This window comes from Macaca thibetana, chromosome 16 (assembly GCF_024542745.1).
Source record: "Macaca thibetana thibetana isolate TM-01 chromosome 16, ASM2454274v1, whole genome shotgun sequence".
Taxonomy (NCBI): domain Eukaryota; kingdom Metazoa; phylum Chordata; class Mammalia; order Primates; family Cercopithecidae; genus Macaca; species Macaca thibetana.
The window spans coordinates 56939165-56965318 of record NC_065593.1 but is presented as its reverse complement, the minus strand read 5'-3'; the positions used below and the strand labels follow the sequence as shown (position 1 = coordinate 56965318).

General features: G+C 52.1%; 2 protein-coding genes across 4 annotated transcripts in view; both read left to right on the top strand.

Moving 5' to 3' along the window:
- The window catches only part of FN3K (fructosamine 3 kinase), a 137341-nt gene extending 130563 nt beyond the window's left edge, over positions 1 to 6778 (top strand). The window contains exons 6-7 of the mRNA XM_050763743.1: positions 4764 to 4886; positions 6366 to 6778. Coding sequence (XP_050619700.1) covers positions 4764 to 4886; positions 6366 to 6704 — 462 coding nt within the window. The 3' untranslated portion in view covers positions 6705 to 6778. The remainder of the gene's footprint in view (positions 1 to 4763; positions 4887 to 6365) is intronic.
- A 770-nt stretch (positions 6779 to 7548) lies between these two features.
- TBCD (tubulin folding cofactor D) overlaps positions 7549 to 26154 on the top strand; it is a 188891-nt gene continuing 170285 nt past the window's right edge. For 2 of the 3 annotated variants that reach the window (XR_007720228.1, XM_050763665.1), the window contains exons 1-6: positions 7549 to 7892; positions 11944 to 11994; positions 14590 to 14687; positions 16239 to 16340; positions 19042 to 19188; positions 23614 to 23669. Coding sequence is in view for 2 of the 3 variants with exons in the window: in XM_050763665.1 (XP_050619622.1) it covers positions 7709 to 7892; positions 11944 to 11994; positions 14590 to 14687; positions 16239 to 16340; positions 19042 to 19188; positions 23614 to 23669 (638 nt within the window). In the remaining variant the exon portion in view is untranslated. The remainder of the gene's footprint in view (positions 7893 to 11943; positions 11995 to 14589; positions 14688 to 16238; positions 16341 to 19041; positions 19189 to 23613; positions 23670 to 26154) is intronic. The other variant, XM_050763666.1, reaches the window with a different exon arrangement.

The following is a 26154-nucleotide window of genomic DNA, read 5'->3' as shown; positions in this document are numbered from 1 at the left end:
AGCGAGTTCAGAGTCACTGCTTCTTGAAGAGAGAATACTTTCCAGCCTGTCTCCTGGTCGAAGCCCGTCCTGACTAGTTGGGTCCCTGCGGACAATGGCCAAGCTCTCCCCGGCGCAGGTGGAAGGCAAGTCTCCCAGCTGGAGGTCACTTGGGGCAAGATCCTCATGACGTCCAAGCAGATTTAGGGTTCCCAGCCCACAGGCAGTCCTCACAGCTGGGCTCGCTACAACTGCACATGGAGCTTCCCAGGTTTACCAAGGCCCCTGAGATCTCAGCCACTGCTGGCTCCCCTGGGGTCACACACTTATCTGGAGCCAGTGAGCAGCACCCTCTTCATCGTCCGGGTGAGCACGGCTGGGCGCAGCCTGTGGTCCTGCTGTGGATGCTGAGGTCAAGGGTTGCAAGTGGCTGGGTCTACAGGACTTGGCTGGCCCAGCAGGGTAGTGTTTCAAAGAAACGAAGTGAAATCTTACCCAAAGCCCCTGTGTGTGAAGTGGACGAGAAGGGGGCTGGTCTGTTTGGAGCACAGGGAGGCCCTCCATGCCCCTCAGACTCCAAGATCAAAGAACCCACCTCAGATCAGGTGCAGCCTGGCTAGGAAGGGTGAGGCACCAGGGAGGACACCCGCCCAGCTTCCTGCATGTCGTGTCTCGGACAGCACCAGGTTCCGGAGGCTTCCCCCTCCTTGGGAGGGCTGAATGGGTCCTGGGGGAGTGTGTGCTGCAGCCACTGGGGGGCAGTGCTGAGCGGTTGGCTCCTTGGACACCTGGGCACTAAGGCCCGCTCAGGCTGCCCGCTGGGTGGGCTGCGGTGCTTGCCCCATGCTCTGGACACGGCCCTGTACAGGCACCGTTCTAAGTGCTTCATCGGACTCAACTCACCCACTTGCCCTAGCAGGTAACCAGGCAGATAATGTCACTGATCCGTTGTATAGATGAGGAACGTGATGTGCAGAGTTCACACCGGGGTCTGTGGAGCTTGTCAGTGGGGCAGCCGGGCTTTGACTCTCGGTCTGGCTTCATAGCACAGGCCCTGACCACGGCACAGCCCCTGTGTCAGGGGAGGCCTGGTCATTGGTACCAGCTGTGTGCCCAGGTGGCCATTCCCTGGGCAGCGTGGAGGGTCACAGCCCCTCTGTTCAGGTGGCAGGACTGGACGAGCCCATGCTGCTCTCCTGCTCCCAGCACTAAGCCTGGTTGTCTTCCAGAAAGAGGACAGAGCTCAGACGCTGGGAGCTTGGATGGGCCAATGGGAAATGGCGGGAGGCTGCACGGTGCACCTCTGGGCTGGGGGTCTGACAGCTGGGCTGTGGGGAGGGGCCTTTCCATCCTGCTCTGGAGGTGCACAGAGCACTAGGGGCGAGTCCAGGGGCCGAGTCACCACAGCACGCATGTGCAGGGGGAGTCCTGGTGGGAGCCGCCGACGAGGGCAGTCCTCCCCAAAGGAGTTTTACAAAATAACCCTTTGCATAAAATCAGCTTTGTATTTTTCTCTACTGAGGTATAACTGACATAAATTGCACCCATTTAAGACGTATAATTTGGTACATTTTGACATGTTTGTACCTGTGAACCTCTTACCACAGTCGAGGTGAGTATACTGATTACCCCCAAAAGGTTCCTCATGCCCTTCCCTGCCCCGGGCAACCATTCATCGGTATTGTCACTGTAGATTAGTTTGCATCTTGTGGAATTTAATATAAATGGAATCATGTGGTATGTCTTCTTTCCGTCTGCCTTCTCTCACTCAGCATAATCATTCTGATATTTATTCAAGTCCTGAATCCTTTGATATTCATCCGTGATACGCATCCATGTTGCATGTGTCGAAAGTCCGTTCCGCTGTATGGATCTGACACAACCTGTTTATCCCTCTTCACACGTGGATGGGTTTCTGGGTCACTTCCAGGTTTTGCTTATACAAATAAAGCTGCTGTGAACCTTTGTGTACAAATCTTGGTCTGGACAAATGCTTCCACTTACCTTGGGTAAATACCTAGGAGGGGAAGGACTGTGTCCTACGGTAGGTCCATATTTAGCTCTTTAAGAAACTACCAAACTCTGGATTTCCAAAGTGGTTGCGCCCTGTTACAGTCCCACCAGCAGCATATGAGAGTTCCAGTTCCTCCACATCCTTGTCAACACTTGAGATTTTCTGTTTTAAATTACAGCCATCCTAGTGGGCGTGAAATATTATCTCACTGAGGCTCTACTTTGCATTTCCATAATGACTAAAGATGTGGGACATCTACTCGTGTGCCTGTTTGCTGACAAAATACCATCTTTGGTGAACCATCTGTTCAATTATTTTGCCCTATTTGTGAATAGGGGTTTTTCTTATTGAGTTTTGAGAGTTCTTTGTATATTTAAGATATGTCTTTTACCAGATATATGATTTGCAAATAGTGTCTCCTAGTTTGTGTATTTTCTTGGAAGTGTCCTTCAGAGGCCAGGCACGGTGGCTCGTGCCTGTAATCCCAGCACTTTGGGAGGCCGAGGCGGGCAGATCACTTGTCAGGAGTTCAAGACCAGCCTGGCCAACATGGTAAAACCCCATCTCTACTAAAAATACCAAAAAATTAGCCAGGCATGGTGGCAGGCACCTGTAATCCCAGCTACTTGAAAGGCTGAGGCAGGAGAATCGCTTGAACCTGGGAGGTGGAGAAGTTGCAGTGAGCTCAACCCAGTACTCCAACCTGGGCAACAAGAACAAAACTTGGTCTCAAAAAGAAAAAATTCCTTATTATCCTTTTGTTTGTTGTTGACATGGAGTCTTGCTCTGTTGAGCAGGCTGGAGTGCAGTGGTGCGATCTCGGCTCACTGCAACCCCTGCCTCCCGGGTTTAAGCGATTCTCCTATCTCAGTCTCCCAAGCAGCTGAGATTACAGGCGCCTGCCACCAGGCCGGGCTAATTTTTGTCTTTTTAGTAGAGATGGTGTTTCACCATATTGGCCAGGATGGTCTCGAACTCCTGAACCCGTGATCCACCTGCTTTGGCCTCCCAAAGTGCTGGGATTACCAGGCATCAGCCACTGCGCCTGGCCTCTGCTTACATTAGGTTTAATGTGCTCTTCTTTTTCTGGTTGGTTAAGGTAGAAGCTGAGGTCATTACTGTGAGATCTTTGCTAACACAGACGTTTAGTGCTATACATTTCCCCCAAGTACTGCTTTAGTGGCATCTCACAAATTATAAGTTGTGTTTTTGCTTTCATTCAATTGAAAACACTTTCTCATTTCCCTTTTGAAGTCTTCCTTACACAGATTTTAAAAGTGTGTTAGTTTTCAAATATTTGAGGATTTCCCAAACATTTTCCTATTTTTTGTTTTGTTTTGTTTTTCTGAGACGGAGTCTTGCTCTGTCGCCAGGATGGAGTGCAGTGGTACAATCTTGGCTCACTGCAACCTCTGCCTCCTGGTTTCAAGCCATTCTCCTCCCTCAGCCTCCCTAGTAGCTGGGACTACGGGCATGCACCACCACACCCAGCTAGTTTTTGTATTTTTAGTAAAAACGGGGTTTCACCGTGTTGGTCAGGATGGTCTCCATCTCTTGACCTCGTGATCCGCCTACCTCAGCCTCCCAAAGTGCGGGGATTACAAGCGTGAGCCACCAGGCCTGGCCTGCCTATTGATTTTTGATTGAATTTCATTATACTTTGCATGCTTAAATTCTTTTCAATTTATTGAGACTTGTGTGCATGGAGAGAGAAATCTTACTCTATTCCTCTTATAGGCCACTAATCCTATTGGATTAATAATTCACCCTTACAATTTTATTTAACCCTAATTACCTCCTAGAGGCCCTTCCTTCAAATACAGGTGTGTTAGGGGTTAGGGCTTCAACGCAGGAATGGGGGTGGGGGCACCATTGAGTCTGTAGCAGGATATGGGATTTATCTATTTTTCCTGCAGTTTTTCATGTATTTTGAAGCTCTGTTATTATAGGCAGAGGCATTCAGGATTATTATGTTTACTAGTTGACTCCCTTTGTGAAATGACTATACTTCATTTTCTTTGCTTTGAAATCTGCTTTGTCTTGTACTAATGTAGCCACTCTAGCTTGCTTTCTTTTTGTTTCTTTTTGAGACGGAGTTTCACTCTTGTTGCCCAGGCTGGAGTGCAGTGGTGCGATCTCGGCTCACTGCAACCTCTGCCTCTGGGTTCAAGCGATTCTCCTGCCTCAGCCTCCCGAGTAGCTGGGATTACAGGCGCCCGCCACCACGCCTGGCTAATTTTGTATTTTTAGAAGAGATGGTGTTTCCCCCGTGTTGCACAGGCTGGTCTTTAACTCCTGGGCTCAAGGGATCCACCTGCCTTGGCCTCCCAAAGTGCTGGGATTATAGGCGTGAGCCACCGTGCCCAGCCTCCAGCTTTCTTTTGACTAGTGTTAGCATGGTGTATCTTTTCCATCCTTTTAAGGGTTTTTTTTTTTTTTTTAAATAATGTCTTTTTGCACATAACTTATTGTTGGATTTACTTTATTTTTCCAATCTGTCATTTTCCTAGAGTATTTATTTTTGACATTTGTATTTAACGTGCTTAGTCATACGGTTAGGTTTGAGTCTGTCATCTTGGGATTTTTTGTTTGTCTCATCTGCCCTTTGTTCCCTCTTTACCTGCCTTCTTCCGGGTTGAGTATTTTGTTTCTGTCCTACCTCCTTTGTTGGCTTACTAGCTATCTTTGCTGTGTTTTTAATAGTCCCTCTAGGGTTTAGCAGCACGTGGCTCCGAATTGCAACACTGGCCTCTTTTCCCTTGTTGCCCAGGTGAATGAGTGGCAGGATGACTGGCCGACCTTTTTCGCCCGGCACCGGCTCCAGGCGCAGCTGGACCTCATTGAGAAGGACTATGCTGACCGAGAGGCTCGAGAACTCTGGTCCCGGCTACAGGTGGGCACAGCAGTAACTTCTGTGGCAAAGAGCTGGTTCTCTCATGATCCCACTGCATTTGGGTGGGGTCCTCTGTAAAACTGAGCTGGAGCAGGGAACACTGAGATCTGGAGCATAGCAGGTCAAGTCAGAGACACATCAGGGAGGAAGGGGGGCAGGGGTAGGGGGTTCCCCTGACAGGGAATCCGAAAGGGGTGAGAAGTGAAGACACACTTGGCTCCTAGTGCCCGTCTCCACTGCTGGGTTCCCAGGTATTTAACCTCAGACTTTCCTCATGTGAAACACAGGTGCTTGTAAATGGTGGCATTTACCATGATTACTTTTCTTACTATCAGTAACACTTGTCCACTCCATCCTATTCCTCTCCCATGGGAAGATGTAGGTACCAGATGCTCCAGAGTGACCAATTTCAAAACATAACTCTCGGCCAGGCGCGGTGGCTCAGGCCTGTTAGCAGCACTTTGGGAGGCCTAGGTGGGCGGATCACTTGAGGTCAGGAGTTTGAGACCAGCCTGGCCAACATGGTGAAACCCCGTCTCCACTAAAAATGCAAAAATTAACCGTGCATGGTGGTGCATGCCTGTAATCCCAGCTACTCGGGAGGCTGAGGCAGGAGAATTGCTTGAACCTGGGAGGTGGAGGCTGCAGTGAGTGGAGATTGCACCATTGCACTCCAGCCTGGACGACAGAGTGAGATCCTGTCTCAAAAAGAAAAAAAAATCAAAATATAACTCTCAAAATGTTAAAAAAGAATGTGCATGTCAATCCAGAGTGAGTAGAGACTTTAACTCATTAATGAGAGACTTTAACTCATTAACTCATTAATCAAAGAGACTTTAACTCATTAATGAAGAAACTAGGCTGGGTACGGTGGCTCACGCCTGTAATCTTAGCACTTTGGGAGGCCTAGGTGGGCGGATCACTTGAGGTCAGGAGTTTGAGACCAGCCTGGCCAACATGGTGAAACCCCGTCTCCACTAAAAATGCAAAAATTAACCGTCCATGGTGGTGCATGCCTGTAATCCCAGCTACTCGGGAGGCTGAGGCAGGAGAATCGCTTGAATCCGGGAGGCGGAGGGTGCAGTGAGCCGAGATGGCGCCATTGCACTCCAGCCTGGGTGACAAAGCGAGACTTCATCTCAAAGAAAAAACAAACAAAACCTGCAGACATATCTGTGTAGTGAAATAAAAGTGGAGAGAGTTTGTGAAGGTAGCGCAACACTGCTTCCTATTCTGCGGATTGATTAACATTGCAGCCCCGGAGGTTCTCCACTGCGTGGAGCTTCTGGACCTAAATTAGGAGGAAATCCTAAGTGAGACAAAGCTGGACTCCCTGAAGTCAGGTGGCCCCTATTTCTGGGCTCGCAGGCGGTGCTGGGGCTGGACACCAGAGCGGCTCGCGAGTGGGCTTTGCCTTATTTCCAAGAACGAGGCCGGGGCGCCCTGAGGCCGGCGGTAACGCAGCCGTTGCTCCCGTAGGTGAAGATCCCGGATCTGTTTTGTGGCCTAGAGATTGTCCCCGCGTTGCTCCACGGGGATCTCTGGTCAGGAAACGTGGCTGAGGACGACGTGGGGCCCATTATTTACGACCCGGCTTCCTTCTATGGCCATTCGGAGTTTGAACTGGCAATCGCCTTGATGTTTGGGGGGTTCCCCAGATCCTTCTTCACCGCCTACCACCGGAAGATCCCCAAGGCTCCGGGCTTCGACCAGCGGCTGCTGCTCTACCAGCTGTTCAACTACCTGAACCACTGGAACCACTTCGGGCGGGAGTACAGGAGCCCTTCGCTGGGCACCATGCGGAGGCTGCTCAAGTAGCGGCCCCTGCCCCTGCTCATGCCCTTGCCCCCCTTCCCCCTGCCCCTGTCCCCGACCCCCGTCCCCGACCCCCGGTTCCGTCCCCCCGGTCCCTGCCCCCCTGTCCCCGTCCCCTCTGTCCCTGTCCCCCGTCCCCGACCCCCAGCTCGGTCCCCCCCGTCCCCCCGTCTCCGACCCCCGGTTCCATCCCCCCCCGTCCCTGCCCCCCGTCCCCGTCCCTCCCGTCCCCTCTGTACCCGTCCCCGTCCCCCTTCCCCCTCCCAGATCCTGGGGACCAATAAAGCCCGCAGCGGGCCTCGGCTGGCGTCCTGCGCCTCCTTCCTCCGCGCGTGGCGCTGCTTTTCAGGGCCAGACGCACGGCCAGCTGTGCGCGGACGTGTTTGCGGCGATTCAGGGGAAACGCACGCGGACCCGGTGGCCAAGACCAAAGTCGGCGCAGCGCCCCCGTGGGATCCGCGGGTCCCAGCGCGGCGGGAGTGGGAGTCAGGGCGGTAGGCTCTGAGGGGTGGGTCCCTGGGCCCGCCTCGCGCCCCCACGCGTGCTCAGGCCCCGCCCCTCCCGCCCACGCGTGCCCGGGCCCCGCCCCCGTCGCGTCAGCCCCGCCGCCTGCCCACGCGTGCTCAGGCCCCGCCCCGGCGTCCCCCGGCCCTAGCCGCAGCCCCGCCCCCTCCCCGCCCACCGCGTGCTCAGGCTCCGCCGAGCGGTCCCGGCTCCATTCGCGCCCCGTGTCTGTCCGCGGCGCGCTCTTCCAGAACCTTTGGGCCCCGCCCCCGCTCGCGTCCTCACGTGCACGGCGCGGTCCCGCGCGCGGTAGTTTGGCGGCCGGCGCGTTCCGTAGCGAGGCCGGCGAGCGGGGTCGGAGGTCGCGGGGCGGGGCCAGCGTCGGTTGCCGCCTCAGCGGGCGCCTCCTTTTCATCCCTCATCTCTCATCCCCGGCGCTCGCGCTCTAGCGGAGTCGGAGCTGCGAGTCCGTGAGGCGGGGGCGCGGTCCCCAGGCAGCCGAGATGGCCTTGAGCGACGAGCCGGCCGCGGGCGGCCCCGAGGAGGAGGCGGAGGAGGAGACACTGGTCTTCCGCGCGGCGCTGGAAGCGTTCGGCGAGAGCGCGGAGACCCGGGCGCTGCTGGGCCGCCTGCGGGAGGTGCACGGCGGCGGCGTGGCGCGCGAGGTGGCCCTGGAGCGGTTCCGCGGTGCGTGGGCGGGGTCGCGCGCCCGCTTCCTCCCCCAGCCCGGGCTCGGCGCCCCGGGTGCACTTTCCTGGGCGGGGACCGCGGCCCGACGGCGCCGGCCGCTCTGCGAGGGCTGCCGGTGCGCGGTCCCGCGGGCCGTGGTGGGGCGCGGCCTTCCCAGGCGGGAGAGGGCCACGCCGGCGCGGCTTTAGGTGCACGGGGCAGACGCGCACCGCCCTTGGGGGGACTGTGGCCCGCGGAGCGCCTGCTCGCGCGCGGGGTGAAGCCTCTGCGGCCTCCCGCCGCGTCCCCGTCCCCGTCCCCGTCCCTGGAGGAGGTGCCCGGGCCGGGGAGACTCGGGCCAGCCCCCTCCGGACGGCCGGTCAGCCCTGCCGTGCCTGCCTCCACCGAGCGCGGTTCCTGTGAATGCCGTGTGGACCGGGAGATAGGGAACGGGAGGGGGAACGCAGGGAACAAACCTGCTGCAAACAAAGGGCGCCGTGGGTGGGGAGGGCAGCAGCCTGCCGGTTCCGTGGACGCGGTGGACGGCGCGGGCTGGCTGGCCGGGTCCGTGCCTCTGCAGGCGGGGTGCGGTGTGGGTACCCCGTGGAGGCCATTCGATGCATCTCAATTCTCCGAGTTCAGATCCACCTTTACCGCTGTCTCTAGTGGGTTATTTCCAAACAAGTCCTTAGGACCTCGTAGTTAAACAGTTACGTAGGGTTTTGTAAATCAGTGAAATCATCTTTGTAGACCCTTTGAGTAAGAAGAACTTCTGCGATGACAGCACTCTGATTTTAGGAGTCAGGCAGGGTGGGGGCCCGTGGCGGGGGAGTGCGGGCTACGGCGTCAGATGCTCCTGCCTGTGAATTCTGGCCCTGTCACTTGGACCTGATACTTCATTGCCCGTTTCTTCGGCTGTAAGCTGGGGCGAATAACGATACCTCTGTGCAGAACTGTTCTGAGGGTGAGGGACCCTCATCCAGGAACCAGTGAAGCCAGATTTCTGGTTCCTGGTGTAAGAGCCCAATGGGTTCTTTATTTTTTCCCTTTTTCTTTTTTTTTGAGACGAAGTCTTGCGCTGTGGCCCAGGCTGGAGTGCAGTGGTGCGATCTCGGCTCACTGCAGCCTCTACCTCCCGGGTTCAAGCGATTCTCCTGTCTCAGCCTCCTGGGTAGCTGAGACTGCAGGCGCGCGCCACCACGCCCGGCTCGTTTTGTATTTTTCGTAGAAGGGGTTTCACCATGTTGGCCACGCTGGTGTCAAAATCCTGACCTCAAGTCTTGGTCGCCTGCCTCAAGCTCCCAAAGTGTTGAGATTACAGGTGTGAGCCACCGCGCTCGGCCCCAGTGGGTTCTTCTTGCGGTCTGCCCAGATAGAGTTGATTTGTCAGGGCGGGGGAATTTCGATGGAGGTTTAGTTCATGCAGAGCTGGTTGAAAGGGAGACTAGACTAGAGTGTGTGTGTTTTTTTTTTGAGGCGGAGTCTCACTTTGTCCCCCAGGGTGGAGTGCAGTGATGAGATCTTGGCTCACTGTAACCTCCACAACCTCCACCTCCCGGGTTCAAGCGATTCTCCTGCCTCAGCCTCCCGAGTAGCTGGGACTACAGCTGCGTGCGACCACGCCCGCCTAATTTTTTTGTATTTTTAGTAGAGACGGGTTTCACCGTGTTAGCCAGGATGGTCTGCATCTCCTGAGCTCGTGATCCATCCGCCTCAGCCTCCCAAAGTGAGCCACCACGCCCAGCTGGAGTTTTATTATTACTCAAATCAGTTTCCCTGAGAATTTGAGGGTTAGGGTTTTTTAGAGGTAATCTGGGGGAAAGGATGCGGGTGGCTGATTGGATAGGGGCATACAATCATAGGGGAGTCGGAAATGATCCTCGTGATGTGCTGAATCGCTTCTGGGTGGGGCCCCAGGAGCAGTGGGCGGGTCCAGGTGGAGCTTTCATGGGTCGGAGGATCCTAGTGTAGGTGTCGGACTTGGAAACAATCTGAACAGACATCTTTAAAGGCCAGACTCAGATTCTGCAATGGTGATGTGGTCTGCAGGAGTAATTGGAGAACTCGCATGTCTTGTGATCTCAAGAATAATGGCTGGCAATTATGTTACACCTCAGCGGAATTCAGGCTCCCCGCCTCCTAGCCTGGCAGCCTCTAACTTTACAAAGGCAGTTGGGTTTTGGGGAAGGGCTCTTAGCATGTAAGCTGTCAGCTAAATGTCTCCCAAAGGTAACTTAAACTTGAAGACTAAAGGCATGAGGGGGTTGGCTGGATCAGATCTCCCGCATTGCCATAGTTTCCTCACTGATCTAACTTATGCAAAGGCAGTTTTGCTGGGAAGCAGTGGGTGTGTTCAGATGTGGAGATGGGAGCTGCCGGATTGGACAGAAGCAATTTCAGCTGCTGAGAGGAGGCCAAATAGGTGGCTCAGGGTCTGGGAAGCTGAGTCATGGGTTTGAAGAGCTGGCAGCTGTGTGGAAGGGAGCAGTGCCTGGGTATGTGAACCAAAAACCTGAGACAAGTCTCAATCAGTTTAGGTTAAGGATGTGCCCGTGAGGCAGCCTCAGGAGGTCACATGTCCCCAACGAAGTCGGGCTACAGCTTAGTTTTATACGTTCTAGGGAGACATGAGACATCAATGAATACCTGTAAGATGTACATTGGTCTAGTTAGGAAAGGCCGGACATCCTGGGTGGGAGGGCGTCCAGGTCATTGGTGGATTCAAATATTTCACGATTGGTGATTGGTTGAAAGAGTTTATCCAAAGACCTGGAATCCGTAGAAGGGATTGTCTAGATTAAGATAAATTGTGGAGACCAAGGTTCTTCTTATGCAGATGAAGGTTCCAGTTAGCTGGTTTCAGAGAGAATAGATTGTAAATGCTTTTTATCAGACTAAAAAGGTACCAGACTTGGTTAATTTTCTCCTGATCAGGGAAAAGACCTAGAAAGGGAAGAGATTCTTTACAGAATGTAGCTTTTTCCCACAAGAGACAACTTATTAGGGCCATTTCAAAATATGTCAAATATATTTTAGGGAAAAATATTTTGATTTCCTTCAGGGCCTGCTGTCATGTGATGCTATACTAGAATCAGGCTGGAATTTGGTGTCTTATTGCTTAAGATTTAATTACAATTTATTACTACTTTTTTTTTTTTTTGAGACTGAGTCTGGCTCTGTCTCCCAAGCTGGAGTGCAGTGGCTGGATCTCAGCTCACTGCAAGCTCTGCCTCCCAGGTTTACGCCATTCTCCTGCCTCAGCCTCCTGAGTAGCTGGGACTACAGGCGCCCGCCACCTCGCCCGGCTAGTTTTTTTTGTATTTTTTTTTTAGTAGAGACCGGGTTTCACTGTGTTAGCCAGGCTGGTCTCAACCTCCTGACCTCGTGATCCGCCCGTCTCAGCCTCCTAAAGTGCTGGGATTACAGGCTTGAGCCACCGCGCCTGGACTACTACTTAAGTTTTAATGCTAATACTGATCAGCTGTGCCTGAATTCCAGCTGGAGGAGTGCATAATGAGGCCTGTGCGGACCCCCGCCCACTCCCTTCCCATCATGAGGCCTGAACAAGTTTTTCGGGTTAAGTTTGGAATGCCGTTGGCCAAGAGGAGGGGTCTGTTAGATGGCTGGGGGGCTTAGAATTTTGTTTTCAGTTTACAGGCATGTTTGGCAGGGAAATGTGAGAGGAATGCCAGGGATGTGTGTCTCACAAGGACAGCCTTGAGCTTGGCCCTTAATGGCTGGCAGAGGCAGGGGAGAGTGAAGGAAGGAAGAGGCGAGGAGGAGACTGTTAGGAAGAGTATAGAGGAAGTGAGAAAAGAGGAACGGTGTGCCAAGCAAGTAAAGTGCACGAGGCTAGGCCACAGTGGCCCTCAAAAGGCTAGAGGGAGGTGGGGCATTCCCTCCAGGTGGCCTGTGTGGCCTCCGTCAGTGAGAGGGGAGGTGTGCTCTTGAGAACTGGGGAAGAGGTGGAGCTGCCCTGTGGAAGTTAGCAAGGGAAAACGGGGTTTCTCAGGCTCATGGGTATGTTTGGCCTAGTGATAATTAATTTTCATGTTATGTTTGTTTTTAGTAATAATGGACAAATACCAGGAGCAGCCTCATCTGTTGGACCCACACCTTGGTAAGAATAGAAGCTGCTGATTTTGATCTTTCAATTACAGATAACCACAGAGACCTTGGTGTATGGTTGGCACATGCATGTGCTTTGCCAGGATAAAGTGCCAAGAAGTGTCCCTGTCTTACTTGCTTGCAGGGCCCGGCTGGTTGGTTTTAGCCGACCTGTGATAGTGGCTTGAGTTCCAGATGTCACTCTAGGCTGGGGACTGGGGGGAGAGGTATCTGAGCTACTTTCTTCTTCTCTGCTAAAGAAACAGCATTTGCTCCTCATGTGTTTTTAGTTTACAGTAGTTTTAGTTTACATCTGAGCACATGTCTTTCTGATAATAGTCAGACAGCATCAGGTGTTTCACATGGGCCATCATTTAATCCTCACGGCAGCTGAAGAGGGCGTCTGTGGTCATCTGCAGTTTACAGATGGGGACACTGAGGCTTGGTTTTCTTACTTTAGTGTGAGGGGTGTGATTTCTTATTGTTGTCTTTATTTTTCATGTATTTCACACTGATTAACATTTTTTTTTCTACCTACAAATAAAACGCATGCTCCTGGCAGTTAACCTGGGAAAGAGGAAGGTAGCAATATTCACCACGTTGAGAGGCAGCATGGGTGGGGACTATACACCCTGGCTTCATAGCCGGGTTTCACCACTCAGTCTTTGAGCTGCTTTTTGCCTGGGTTTCCTTGCCCCCTGTGGTGTTGAGATCTGTGTGGGAGGCGCTAAGGGTCAGCCTTTCGTGTGCGCACACATGCCTCTTAAAGAGTAGCTGGTGCTGTGCATCCTGGTCTGGTTTTTTTTCTTTCAAATAACACATTTTGGCTGGGGGTGGTGACTCACGGCTGTAATACCAGCACTTTGGGAGGCCAAGGCGGGTGGATCACTTGAGGTCGGGAGTTGGAGACCAGCATGACCAACATGGTGAAACCCCATCTCTACTAAAAATACAAAATTAGCCGGATGCGGTGGCGCATGCCTGTAGTCTCAGCTACTGAGGAGGCTGAGGCAGGAGAATCGCTTGAACCAGGGAGCGGAGGTTGCAGGGAGCCGAGATTGCACCACTGTACTCCAGCCTGGGTGACAGAGTGAGACTTAGAGTTTTGTAGGAGGTGAACTTTCTGGACTGTCACGGGTCTGAGGAACAAGGAATGGATTTTTGCGGTTGGTGGATGGCATGGCTGGGTGGAGACAGAAGGTGTGCTTCCATCCATTGTCTTTCCACTTCTGGTGTTGCCAGACCCAGACCCAGCGTCTGGATGTCTTCCTTTTTTTTTTTTTTTTGAGACATAGTCTTGCTCTGTCGCCCAGGCTGGAGTGCAGTGGCGCGATCTCAGCTCACTGCAAGCTCCGCCTCCTGAGTTCACGCCATTCTCCTGCCTCAGCCTCCCAAGTAGCTGGGACTAACCAAATGCTGGCTGTCATGCCTGGCTAATTTGTTTTGTATTTTTTTTTTTTTTTTTTTTTTAGTAGAGACAGGGTTTCACTGTGTTAGCCAAGATGGTCTCAATCTCTTTTTTTTTTTTTTTTTGAGATGGAGTCTCGCTCTGTCGCCCAGGCTGGAGTGCAGTGGTGCCATCTCGGCTCACTGCAAGCTCCGCCTCCCGGGTTCCTGCCATTCTACCTCAGCCTCCCAAGTAGCTGGGACTACAGGCGCCCACCACCACGCCCGGCTAATTTTTTTGTATTTTTTTAGTAGAGACGGGGTTTCAGCGTGTTAGCCAGGATGGTCTCGATCTCCTGACCTCGTGATCCACCCGTCTCGGCCTCCCAAAGTGCTGGGATTACAGGCTTGAGCCACCGCGCCCGGCCTATCCTTTCATTTCTCTCAGCTTTTTCTTTGCTTATTTTGAAGCTCTGTTGTTTGGTGTGTATACTTACAGAATTGTTAAGCCTTCATGATGAATTGATCCTTTTATTATTATGAAACATCCATTTTATCTCTGATAATATTACTTGTTCTGACATTTACTTTGTCTCATATTCACAGAGCCACTCCAGCTCTCTTACGATTCGTGATTGGTTGGAATATCTTTTTCCTTCTGCTTGCATTTAACCTAGCTATGTCTTTTTGCTTGTTTGTTTTTGTTTTTTAAGAGACAGCGTTTTGGGTCAGGCGCCTGTAATCCCAGTACTTTGGGAGGCCAAGGTGGATGGATCACCTGAGGTCAGGAGTTCGAGACCAGCCTGGCCAACATGGTGAAACCCTGTTTCTACTAAAAATACAAAAATTAGCCGGGCGTGGTGACGTGACGTGTGCCTGTAATTCCAGCTACTTGGGAATCTGAGGCAGGAGAGTCGCCTGAACCTGGGAGGTGGAGGTTGCAGTGAGCCGAGATCACGCCACTGCACTCCAGCCTCGGGGACAGAGCAAGACTCTGTCTCAAAAAGAAAAAAAAAGAGACGGGTTTTGCTCTGTTGCCCAGGGTGGAGTGCAGTAGTAGGACCATAGCTCTTTGCAGCCTTGAAATTCTGGCCTCAAATGATCCTCCCACCTTGGTCTCCCAAAGTGCTGGGAAAACAGGCATGAGCCACCATACCTGGCGGGGCTCAGTGTCATGTTGATGTTCACTTTTACAGTAAATGTTTCATATGCTTTTCCCTAGAATGGATGATGAACTTGTTGTTGGACATAGTGCAGGATCAGACATCTCCAGCTTCCCTTGTGCATCTGGCTTTTAAATTTCTTTACATCATCACCAAGGTAACGTTACCATAGCCCTTCAGAGCTGACAGATGCTTTTGTAATATTCTTGGTCCAGAGGTTACCCTCCAAAATGTTATTTCTCAAGACAGATAGTTCTCGGACACAAGTTGTGGGTTTAATTCTGTCCCTTTTTACTGTATGTTGGGGATCAGAATTGAGTGATGTGGGCCCTTTGGCTGAAACAGTGTCAAGATATTTAGCATCTTGCATTTGAATAGATTGAAGCACCATCTAGCTAGGAAGGGAATGGGGTGAAGATGAGACTAACTCAGAAAAAGTTCTTACAAGGGAAAAGGAGGCCAGGCGTGGTGGCTCACACTTGTAATCCCAGCACTTTGGGAGGCTGAGGTGGGTGGATCACCTGTGGTCAGGAGTTCGAGACCAGCCTGGCCAACATGGTGAAACCCCATCTCTACTAAAAATACAAAAATTAGCTGGGCTTGGTGGCACATGCCTGTAATCCCAGCTGCTTGGGAGGCTGAGGTGGGAGAATGGCTTGAACATGAGAGGCAGAGGTTGCAGTGAGCCAAGATCACGCTGTTGCACTCCAGCTTGAGTGACAGCGCGAGACGGTAGAATGGAAGTGCCTCTCACACTTTTATGTGCAGATGAATTTCCTGGAAATTTTGCTGTACTATAGATTTTGAGCAAGTGGGTCTAGTTGGGGTCCCATAGTCTGCTTTTCTTGCAAACTTGCGGGTGTCTCTGTGCTGGCCCAGAGGCTCACTGTTGGCAGTTTTGACTATGGGAGTAGTCACAGCCATCTCAGGGTAGGACCTGGGGTTCGTAGTGATGAGGCAGTGTTTCTGTTGTCTGGTGGGAGAGTCTTTGGCCAGCGAGAGGACACTGCGGGTGCGCTGCCAACGACACGCAGGCCTCTGTAGCTCTGCTGTTTGAGGTTAGGATTTCTCCGGAAGGTGTGGTATCACTGAGTTTCATGGAAGTGTTAATGAATTTGAGCCCTTGAGGTTTGTATGCATTTATTCTTCATAAATGTCAGAGGACAGTCATGTAAATGAACATATTTAATGACTGATGGCGTAAATATGGTAATGAACAACACTAGCCAGTTTAGGAAGGAAGGATAGCCTTTTTATTTTATTTATTTATTTTTTTGAGAGATGGGGTCTTGCTCTGTCACTCAGGCTGGAGTGCAGTGGTGCGGTCAGCTCACTGCAGCCTCAAACTCTTGCTCTCAAATGATTCTCCCTGCTGCCTCAGCCTCTCAGACTACAGGCCTGAGCTACCGCACCTGTCTGATTTTTAAGTTTTTGTGTTGCCCAGGCTAGTCTCCAGCTGTTGGTCTCAAGCTGTTCTTTTGCCTCAGCCTCCCGAAGTGCTGGGATTACAGGCGTGAGCCACCGCTCCTGGCCATGGGTAGCTTTCTTGTGGTGACTGTGGTCTTATTGTGTCACTGTAATGTGACAGAATTCTCTTTGATCAGTGGGTCACATAGGTGGTGATTTTTGATGAAAGGGAATAAAGGCAATTTTGCTGTTCTCTGTATTTTTAAATTTTATAATAATTCAGCATCTCTTTATTTGATAGGTTCGAGGCTATAAAACATTTCTTAGTTTATTTCCCCACGAAGTTGCTGACGTAGAGCCTGTTTTAGATTTGGTCACAGATCAGAATCCCAAGGACCATGAGGTGAGCGACTCTGCCTCCCCCCTCGTCTCCAGCCCCTTCGTGCCTGTCCTTCCTCCCTGCTTGCCCCACCCTGCTGCACCTTCCCCTTCCTGTTTCTTTTTTTTTTTTTTTTTTTTTTGAGACGGAGTCTCGCTCTGCCGCCAGGCTGGAGTGCAATGGCCGGATCTCAGCTCACTGCAAGCTCCGCCTCCCGGGTTCACGCCATTCTCCTGCCTCAGCCTCCCGAGTAGCTGGGACTACAGGCGCCGCCACCACGCCCGGCTAGTTTTTTGTATTTTTAAGTAGAGACGGGGTTTCACCGTGTCAGCCAGGATGGTCTCGATCTCCCGACCTCGTGATCCGCCCGTCTCGGCCTCTCAAAGTGCTGGGATTACAGGCGTGAGCCACCGCGTCCGGCCCCCCTTCCTGTTTCTTTCAGTTTTATCTCCCTTTGTTTTGTGTCCTCTTTTCTTTCTTTTCTTTTGACTTTTCCTTCTTGTACAAGTTGCTTTAAATTGTTTTTGTTTAAAATTGCCCCTTTATAAAGAAAAATTATGCCTATGTATAGTTTTAACAATAAATCCATCATTGTTCATATGTTTTTTTAACTCGTGGAAGTATAAGTGTGTTGGGTTCCCAAGACCACCCCAGGTTTGATGCTTCCCAAGGAGGACTCGCAGCACTCAGCATAGATTCCTCCTTTTGGCTGTCACTTGTTAGGGCAAAATAATACACAGCACAATCAGCAAAGGGAAAAGGCACGTGGGATGGAGTCTGGGGAGAACCAGGCAGGAGCTCCCACGGTCCTCCAGTTGGGTCCCACAGCGGGGGTGACATTCCCCCAGCAGTGAGATGTGACCTCACCTGTGAGGTGTCTATCAGGGAAGCACGTTTGAGCCTCAGTGCCCAGGGCTTTCGCTGGCGTCTGGCCACGTGGACACCTCGGCCTGGCACGAAATAAAATTCCAGACCCCCAGGAGGAAAGCAGGTGCCAGCGTAAAGCACACGCTTTGTGCAGATTGAGCCAGCGAGGGGTCCTCATCAAGCAGGACTTGGTGGGAACCCTGCTGGTGTCCAGGCCCCTGGATGCCAGCCCACGGCCGGCCTCGCCAGGGGCCTTTCCTTGGACGGCAGTGGGGCCTGCTGTGCTCGCTGTCTTCTGCACGGTATGTATTCGGAAAAGCACATGGTTTATAACCGTGCTGTGCGGTGGCTTGTCTCGGCGTGGGCGTGCCTGCTGAGAGCTGTGGGGCATTTCCCTGCTGCTCTGCCCTCCATGCCCTTCTTTCCCTAGTGCCTCCAGCGCCCCCCAGTGGAATGATTGCAGGGACAAATTGGATCTAGTAAGAAAGGGTACTCCTTTTTTATTAGAAGTTGATAATTGTTTCTTTATTCTTTTTGTTTTGTTTTATTTTTTTGAGACGGAGTCTTGCTCTGTTGCCCAGGCTGGAGTGTAGTGGCATGATCTCGGCTCACTGCAAGCTCCGCCTCCTGGGTCCACGCCATTCTCCTGCCTCAGCCTTCCGAGTAGCTGGGACTACAGGCGCCTGCCACCTTGCCCGGCTAGTTTTTTGTATTTTTAGTAGAGACGGGGTTTCACCGTGTTAGCCAGGATGGTCTCAATCTCCTGACCTCGTGATCCTCCTGCCTCGGCCTCCCAAAGTGCTGGGATTACAGGTGTGAGCCACCGCATGCAGCCCTTTTTAAAAAATTTTTTTTATTTTAAAGACAGAGTTTCATTCTTATTGCCCAGGTTGGAGTGCAATGGCACAATCTCGGCTCACTGCAACCTCCGCCTCCCGGGTTCTAAGCGATTCTCCTGCCTCAGCCTCCTGAGTAGCTGAGACTACAGGCATGCGCCATCACGCCAGGGTAATTTTGTGTTTTTAGTAGAAACAGGGTTTCTCCATGTTGGTCAGGCTGGTTTAGAACTCCTGACCTCGGCCGGGCGCGGTGGCTCACGCCTGTAATCCCAGCACTTTGGGAGGCTGAGGTGGGCGGATCACGAGGTCAGGAGATTGAGACCATCCTGGCTAACATGGTGAAACCCTGTCTCTACTAAAAATACAAAAAATTAGCCGGGCGTGGTGGCAGGCGCCTGTAGTCCCAGCTACTCAGGAGGCTGAGGCAGGAGAATGGCGTGAACCCAGAAGGCAGAGCTTGCAGTGAGCAGAGATCGCGCCGCTGCACTCCAGCCTGGGTGACAGAGCAAGACTCTGTAGCGAGACTCTGTCTCCAAAAAAAAAAAAAAAAAAAAAAAAAAGGAACTCCTGACCTCAGGTGATCCACCTGTCGTCTCGGCCTCCCAAAGTGCTGGGATTACAGGTGTGAATCACCGTGCCCGGCCTTTTTTCTTTATTCTTAGGTGTTTGTACTTTTTATCTGTTTTTCACTTTCCCAAAAAGGCCAGTTTGTATGTTGAGAGGGGCCAGCGAAGAGAAGCTGTTATACTGATGTATTACGATTTTTCTTTGTTCATTTCGATGTCTCTTTTGTCTATGGAGCTGGCTAAGTTACAGCAGTGGGTGTGCGTGGTGAGGATTCTGGGGGGATGTGGTGAGGAGCTGGTGAATGGCCTACATTTCTGGCCCTGAGGGTGATGGCACTTGAATGGCTTTAGTGGGCATTGGGTGGGCCTGGAGGACAGTGACTTTAAGTAGATTGTGGCCAGTGGCCTCTGTTTTTCAAACAAGACTCATTCATACTGTGATTGAATTTTTAGACTTGGGAAACCCGCTACATGCTGTTGCTATGGCTCTCTGTGACCTGCCTGATCCCTTTTGATTTTTCTCGCCTTGATGGGAACCTCCTCACCCAGCCTGGGCAAACACGAATGTCCATAATGGACCGTATTCTCCAAATAGCAGAGGTAAATATCATGCAGATAATTAGCTGCTAATTAGTATTCACTTTCATGGTGATGCTGTCTTGATATTAGTGTTTTACTCAGTAAGCTTTTGATACTTACATATTTATTCAACTGCTGTTTTTGTCAGTGAGGTAAACTCCCATATGATAACTGCTTTTGAAATTGTGATAATTCATGTAGGGGTCAGGTTGAGTTAGCAAATCTCATTTCTTTGTAGATGATGCAAATACTCTGTTGAGGGTAATCATGGCAGGTAAGGAAGGGGTTTAGTGGCAATGGTAAGAGAAAATAAGGACCCATTTTACATTTAGTTCTTAACATTATATAAAAGATGTTCGTTTGTAGGAAAACTAGAAAATAAAGATAAGCATGAAAAATACTAAATTCAGATTTTATGAAATTCTAGCACCAAGAGATACGTTCTTTATTTTCTTCAAACTTTTCCTGATGTAAATATTATGCATATAAACACAGCGTATTGTATGAGTTATCTATTGGATCATAAGTAATTACCCCAAACTTGAGTGTTTGACACCCATTTATCCTCTTGCAGTTTCTGTGGGTTGGAGTCTGGCATGGCTGAGCTGGGTCCTCTGTGTCAAGCTTGTCCACAGCTGCAGTTAAAACGACGTGGGCAGGCTTTGCCCCAAGGCCGTTGGATTGAGGCCACTCTCAGTTCTTTGCCACCTGGGCCCCTCCAACTTAGCAGCTTAGTCCATCAAAGCCTGCAAGGGAGAGGCTCTGCTAATGACATGGAAGTCATGATAATATGTTACCTGATCATGGAAGTGATGTCCCATTGCTCTGCCAGATCCTGTGGTTAGCAGCAAGTCACTGAGTCCAACCCACAAAAGTGAGCACTAGGAGGCTGTCAGGCTCTGAGCCATCTCAGTTGTCTTGGTCTTCCTGCCACGCTGACAGCGATAACCTGGGTCAGTGTTCACTGAGTGCCTGCTGTGTGCCTGGCACCGTTCAAACACTCATAGATTAATCTTTTTTTTTTTTTTTTTTTTTTTTTTTTGAGACAGAGTCTCGCTCTGTCGCCCAGGCTGGAGTGCAGTGGCCAGATCTCAGCTCACTGCAAGCTCCGCCTCCCGGGTTCACGCCATTCTCCTGCCTCAGCCTCCCGAGTAGCTGGGACTACAGGCGCCTGCCACCTCGCCCAGCTAGTTTTTTGTATTTTTTAGTAGAGATGGGGTTTCACCGTGTTAGCCAGGATGTTCTTGATCTCCTGATCTCCTGATCTGCCCATCTTCATAGATTAATCTTTAATCACTTATGGATTAATAACCTATACATTGAGTTGGGCATGGTGGGTCACTCCTGTAATCCCAGCACTTTGGGAGGCTGGGGCAGGCAGATTACATGAGGTTAGGAGTTCGAGACCAGCCTGGCCAGCATGGTGAAACCCTGTGTCTACTAACAATACAAAAATTAGCTGGGTCTGGTGACAGATACCTGTAATCTCAGTCACTCAAGAGGCTGAGGCAGGAGAATCGTTTGAACCTGGGAGGCGGAGGTTGCAGTGAGCCGAGATTGTGCCACTGCACTCCAGCCTGGGTGACAGAGCGAGACTCCGTCGCGGAAAAAAAAAATTTAACCTATACATTGATTTATAGATCATCAGTGATTAATTAACTGTGATAATCATTTAATTTTCCTTCACGAGGTTGTTGACAATTCTTACCCTCATTTAACCAAGAAGGCAACAGGCATAAAAATTAATAACTAACTTTGCTCATAAATGGTGGATCCATATTTGAATCCAGGCCATTTATCTCTGGAGTCGGTGCTCTTCATCAGGGCTCAGCACTGCCCCCATGACCTGCTGTTCTGAGTCCTTTTTACCCTCAGCAACACGTTCTTAGTGTCCTATGATGTCAGAAAGTGTCCCCCTCATAATTGTTAAGGGAGAAGGTACTCCATTGTAACCTAATTTAAAATTCTCTCTGATAGATGGATGTTTTGTTTGTTTTTGTTTTATGTTAGAAGTAGTGTGGTGATGGGCTGGGTGCGGTGGCTCACTCCTGTAATCCCAGCACTCTGGGAGGCCAAGGTGGGCAGATCACGTGAGGTCAGAGTTTGAGACCAGCCTGACCAACATGGAGAAACCCCGTGTCTACTAAAAATACAACATTAGCTGGGCATGGTGGCACGCACCTGTAATCCTAGCTACTCAGGAGGCTGAGGCAGGAGAATCCCTCGAATCTGGCGGAGGTTGCGGTGAGGCGAGATCGCACCATTGCACTCCAGCCTGGGCAACGAGAGTGAAACTCTGTCTTAAAAAAAAAAAAAAAGTAGTGGAGCCAGGCGTGGTGGCTCACGCCTGTATACCCAGCACTCTGGGAGGCTGAGGTGGGCAGATCACAAGGTCAGGAGATCGAGACCATCCTGGCTAACACCGTGAAACCCCATCTCTACTAAAAATACAAAAAATTAGCCGGGTGTGGTGGCGGGCACCTGTAGTCCCAGCTACTCAGGAGGCTGAGGCAGGAGAATGGCGTGGACCTGGGAGGCAGAGCTTGCAGTGAGCTGAGATCTGGCCACTGCACTCCAGCCTGGGCGACAGAGCGAGAATCTGTCTCAAAAAAAAAAAAAAAAAAAAAAAAGGTAGTGTGATTTACCCACCCTTGTTTACTTGTCTGTGGAGAGGGACTACCAGGTCAAGGGAGCATGGTTTGTCAAGACTTGGCACTCTGTGATTGCCGTTAGAAAGCCTCCCCGGAGGCCAGGCGCGGTGGCTCATGCCTATAATCCCAGCACTTCGGGAGGCTGAGGCAGGTGGATCACAAGGTCAGGAGTTCAAGACCAGCCTGGACGAGATGGTGAAACCCCGTCTCTACTAAAAATACAAAAATTAGCTGGGCATGGTGGCTGGCGCCTGTAATCCCAGCTACTCGGGAGGCTGAGGCAGAGCACTGCTTGAACCTCGGAGGTGAAGCTTGCAGTGAGCCGAGATTGCACCACTGCACTCCAGCCTGGGCAACAGAGCAAGACTCTGTCTCAAAAAAAAGAAAAAAGCCTGCCCCAGAAAAAAGATCTTCTAAGTGTATAGTGTATTGTTTTGGGAAAAAAAACTAGCCAAGATAAGCATTGGAAACATTTTAAGGCAGCCCTCCCAAAAATAAATCTAGCTGGGCATGGTGGTGTCATGCCTGTAATTCCAGCACTTTGGGAGGCCAGGGCAGGAGGGTAGCTTGAGCGCAGGAGTTTGAGGGCAGCCTAGCCAATATAATGTGACTCAATCTCTACCAAAAAATGAAAAAAAAATTAGCCAGGTGTGGTGGTACACACCTTTGGTCCCAGCTCTTCCGGAAGCCGAGGCGGGAGGGTCACCTGAGCCCAGGAGGTTGATGCTGCGGTGAATTTTTTTTTGAGATGGAGTCTTGCCCTATCACCCACGCTGTATACAGTGGTCTAATCTCAGCTCACTGCAACCTCTGCCTTCGCGGCTCAAGCAGCCCTCCCACCTCAGCCTCCTGAGTAGTTGGGATTACAGGCATGCGCCATCATACCTGGCCAATTTTTGTATCATCAGTAGAGACGGGGTTTTACGATATTGACCAGGCTGGTCTCAAACTCCTGACCTCAGGTGATCTGCCTGCCCCAGCCCTCCCAAAGTGCTGGGATTGCAGGTGTCAGCCACGGCGCCCAGACTACAGTGAGCTTTGATCGCATCACTGCACTCCAGCCTGGGCGACAGAGCAAGACCCTATCTCAAAACAACAACAAAAAACCCCAAGACCAGCTACTCGGGAGGCTGAGGCAGGAGAATGGCGTGAACCCAGGAGGCGGAGCTTGCAGTGAGCTGAGATGGCGCCACTTCACTCCAGCCTGGGCAACAGAATGAGACTCCGTCTCAAAAAAAAAAAAAAAAAGTGTATACATCTACTCTGTACCCCCAAAATTTAAAAACTAAAAATTAAAAAAAGTAAGCATTTGTAGTAAATCTAGGTGCCCTTCAGTTTGATGGGGCCTCTTGTCTAGTCTGAATGCTCCAGTAATGATGGTTCAGTGTGCTGGAAGGCACATTAGGTGCTGGATGAATACTCTTGATTCTTTGTTACAATTGGGTAGTTCCTTTGTTTACATTTTCCTGCTCTGTTCTTGCAAATGTGTGTTTCAAGGGGGTGTGACCAAATGCTCTGTGTAGCTCAGGCACTTACCTGGTTGAGTGTAGCAGTTGGCAGCTGTAGCCCTTGGCTCAGATTGAAGACAGGTTTTTTTTGCAGCTTTGGACTTAGGCCTGTGCTGGTAAGGTTTATGAATCTGGGCCCTCAGGAAGCTGGTGAGGGTGGGACTGGTGACTGGGGTCCCTGAGGCTGGCGTGTGCAGGACTGACCATGCCTGCTTTGTGACTGTATGGGGTCCCCGAGGCTGGCGTGTGCAGCAGTGACCGTGCCTGTGCTTCCCCCTTTCTTGCAGTCCTACTTGATTGTCAGTGACAAGGCCCGAGATGCAGCTGCCGTCCTCATGTCTAGGTAAGTTTCCATGGCGTGTTTTTGGTGCGTAGCTGGTGGGTTCTGAGGGGTTTGTCCGGGTACTGTTACGTGTTTCATGCGTGTCTTTAGTCCTCAGATGGAGGACCCAGGGAAGTCTTCGGACTCCTCAGACTCTGTGGCTTTCTCTGAGGCAGCGTGCACCACTGTTTGGGCACAGAAGAGCTCCGACCCTGAAATGACCACCCTCAGTGGTGGTCTGGGGTGCCGGTGGGGGTCACCTGACAGGCCCATCGACAGGAGTGCAGGTCTAGAAGAGGCGTGGCGTCATCCCTGGGGTGCGGCCTCCCCACAGGGATGGGGTGGCAGTTACAAGAAACAGCTTGTGCCATCTCCCGTGGAGATGATGGGTGGTAGTGGGCCATTGTGACTGGGGATGAAAATCTCCGGCGTCCTGTGTTCACTGCACCCCCGTATGCAGCAGACGGGAAGGCGGTTTTCTCTGTTGAGCACAGCAGGCCTGCGGTGTTGGAAAGATACCAAGGATGTGTGTGTAGACTGAGCGAACCTGTTTCATGAGATGCAAAAAGGAAGAAAGCAGTATTTCTAAATCAGTATTTTACATGACACGTGATTTTAAGTATGTATGTAGTTTACGAAGTCAGAACAGTTGACGTTTTCCCCCTCTGCAATGGTGAAAGTCTAAAGCTGGTCATAAAACCTTTTAGTGGTTGTGGTTGGGAATATGGTCAGTGCCCCATGCAGTGTCACCTTCACTTGGCTGTGTAGCTGCAACTTGCACAGCTTCTTTCTCAGAGAAGTGGGAGGAGAGAAGCTTCCTTTCTGGGGCAGTTGGAGGCACTGGATGAGGGGTTTGTGACAGCCTGGAGCTGAGGAAGGAACCTGAGTCCCCTGGAGCAGGTGAGGCCCCTCCCGAGAGGGCAGAGGCTGCTTCCTGCCTTGTCAAGGATATAAAAAGATGATCGTCTAATTATAAAAGTAATCTGTGTGTATTTAGATAATAGAGTATGAAGTACAAAATGAAACCCTTGAGTGCTTTCATCCCGTGGGGGTGTGATGGCCCCTGTCCGTTGCTGTGGGACATTTAGACTGCTGCCCTCCCAATTTGGTATTAAAACTCTGTTGCGAATAGTCCACGTAAAATTGTGTACCATTCTGAATGATTTCTAGGGATGAGTTTCTACAAGTGGAATGAACATTTTCAGAGTCTGAATGCAATTACTGGAGAGGCTGAAGAAGTTGAAAGTTCTTTCCCCATATTTACTAGCTGGGTCAAACCTTAAGAATGTTTGCCAACTTCGTTCAATGGAAACTAGTTACCTGCTTTTATTCTTATTTTTCTTAGCAGCAGTACTGAGGGTTGGGTAGATTTTTGCGGAATGTGGCTCTGTGGAGTGCCGTGCCTGTGGGCCGGGGAGGCAGCGTCTGGGTGCCTGCTCCCTCCGTGGGGTCCTCCGGGACACGTGCTGTGGGCCGGGGAGGCAGCGTCTGGGTGCCTGCTCCCTCCGTGGGGTCCTCCGGGAGACGTGCTGTGGGCCGGGGAGGCAGCGTCTGGGTGCCTGCTCCCTCCGTGGGGTCCTCCGGGAGACGTGCTGTGGGCCGGGGAGGCAGCGTCTGGGTGCCTGCTCCCTCCGTGGGGTCCTCCGGGAGACGTGCTGTGGGCCGGGGAGGCAGCGTCTGGGTGCCTGCTCCCTCCGTGGGGTCCTGCAGGACACGTGCTGTGGGCCGGGGAGGCAGCGTCTGGGTGCCTGCTCCCTCCGTGGGGTCCTGCAGGACACGTGCTGTGGGCCGGGGAGGCAGCGTCTGGGTGCCTGCTCCCTCCGTGGGGTCCTCCGGGAGACGTGCTGTGGGCCGGGGAGGCAGCGTCTGGGTGCCTGCTCCCTCCGTGGGGTCCTGCAGGACACGTGCTGTGGGCCGGGGAGGCAGCGTCTGGGTGCCTGCTCCCTCCGTGGGGTCCTCCGGGAGACGTGCTGTGGGCCGGGGAGGCAGCGTCTGGGTGCCTGCTCCCTCCGTGGGGTCCTCCGGGAGACGTGCTGTGGGCCGGGGAGGCAGCGTCTGGGTGCCTGCTCCCTCCGTGGGGTCCTCCGGGAGACGTGCTGTGGGCCGGGGAGGCAGCGTCTGGGTGCCTGCTCCCTCCGTGGGGTCCTCCGGGAGACGTGCTGTGGGCCGGGGAGGCAGCGTCTGGGTGCCTGCTCCCTCCGTGGGGTCCTCCGGGAGACGTGCTGTGGGCCGGGGAGGCAGCGTCTGGGTGCCTGCTCCCTCCGTGGGGTCCTGCAGGACACGTGCTGTGGGGGGGAGACAGCGTCTGGGTGCCTGCTCCCTCCGTGGGGTCCTGCAGGACACGTGCTGTGGGCCGGGGAGGCAGCGTCTGGGTGCCTGCTCCCTCCGTGGGGTCCTGCTGGAGACGTGCTGTGGGCCGGGGAGGCAGCGTCCGGGTGCCTGCTCCCTCCGTGGGGTCCTCCGGGAGACGTGCTGTGGGCCGGGGAGGCAGCGTCCGGGTGCCTGC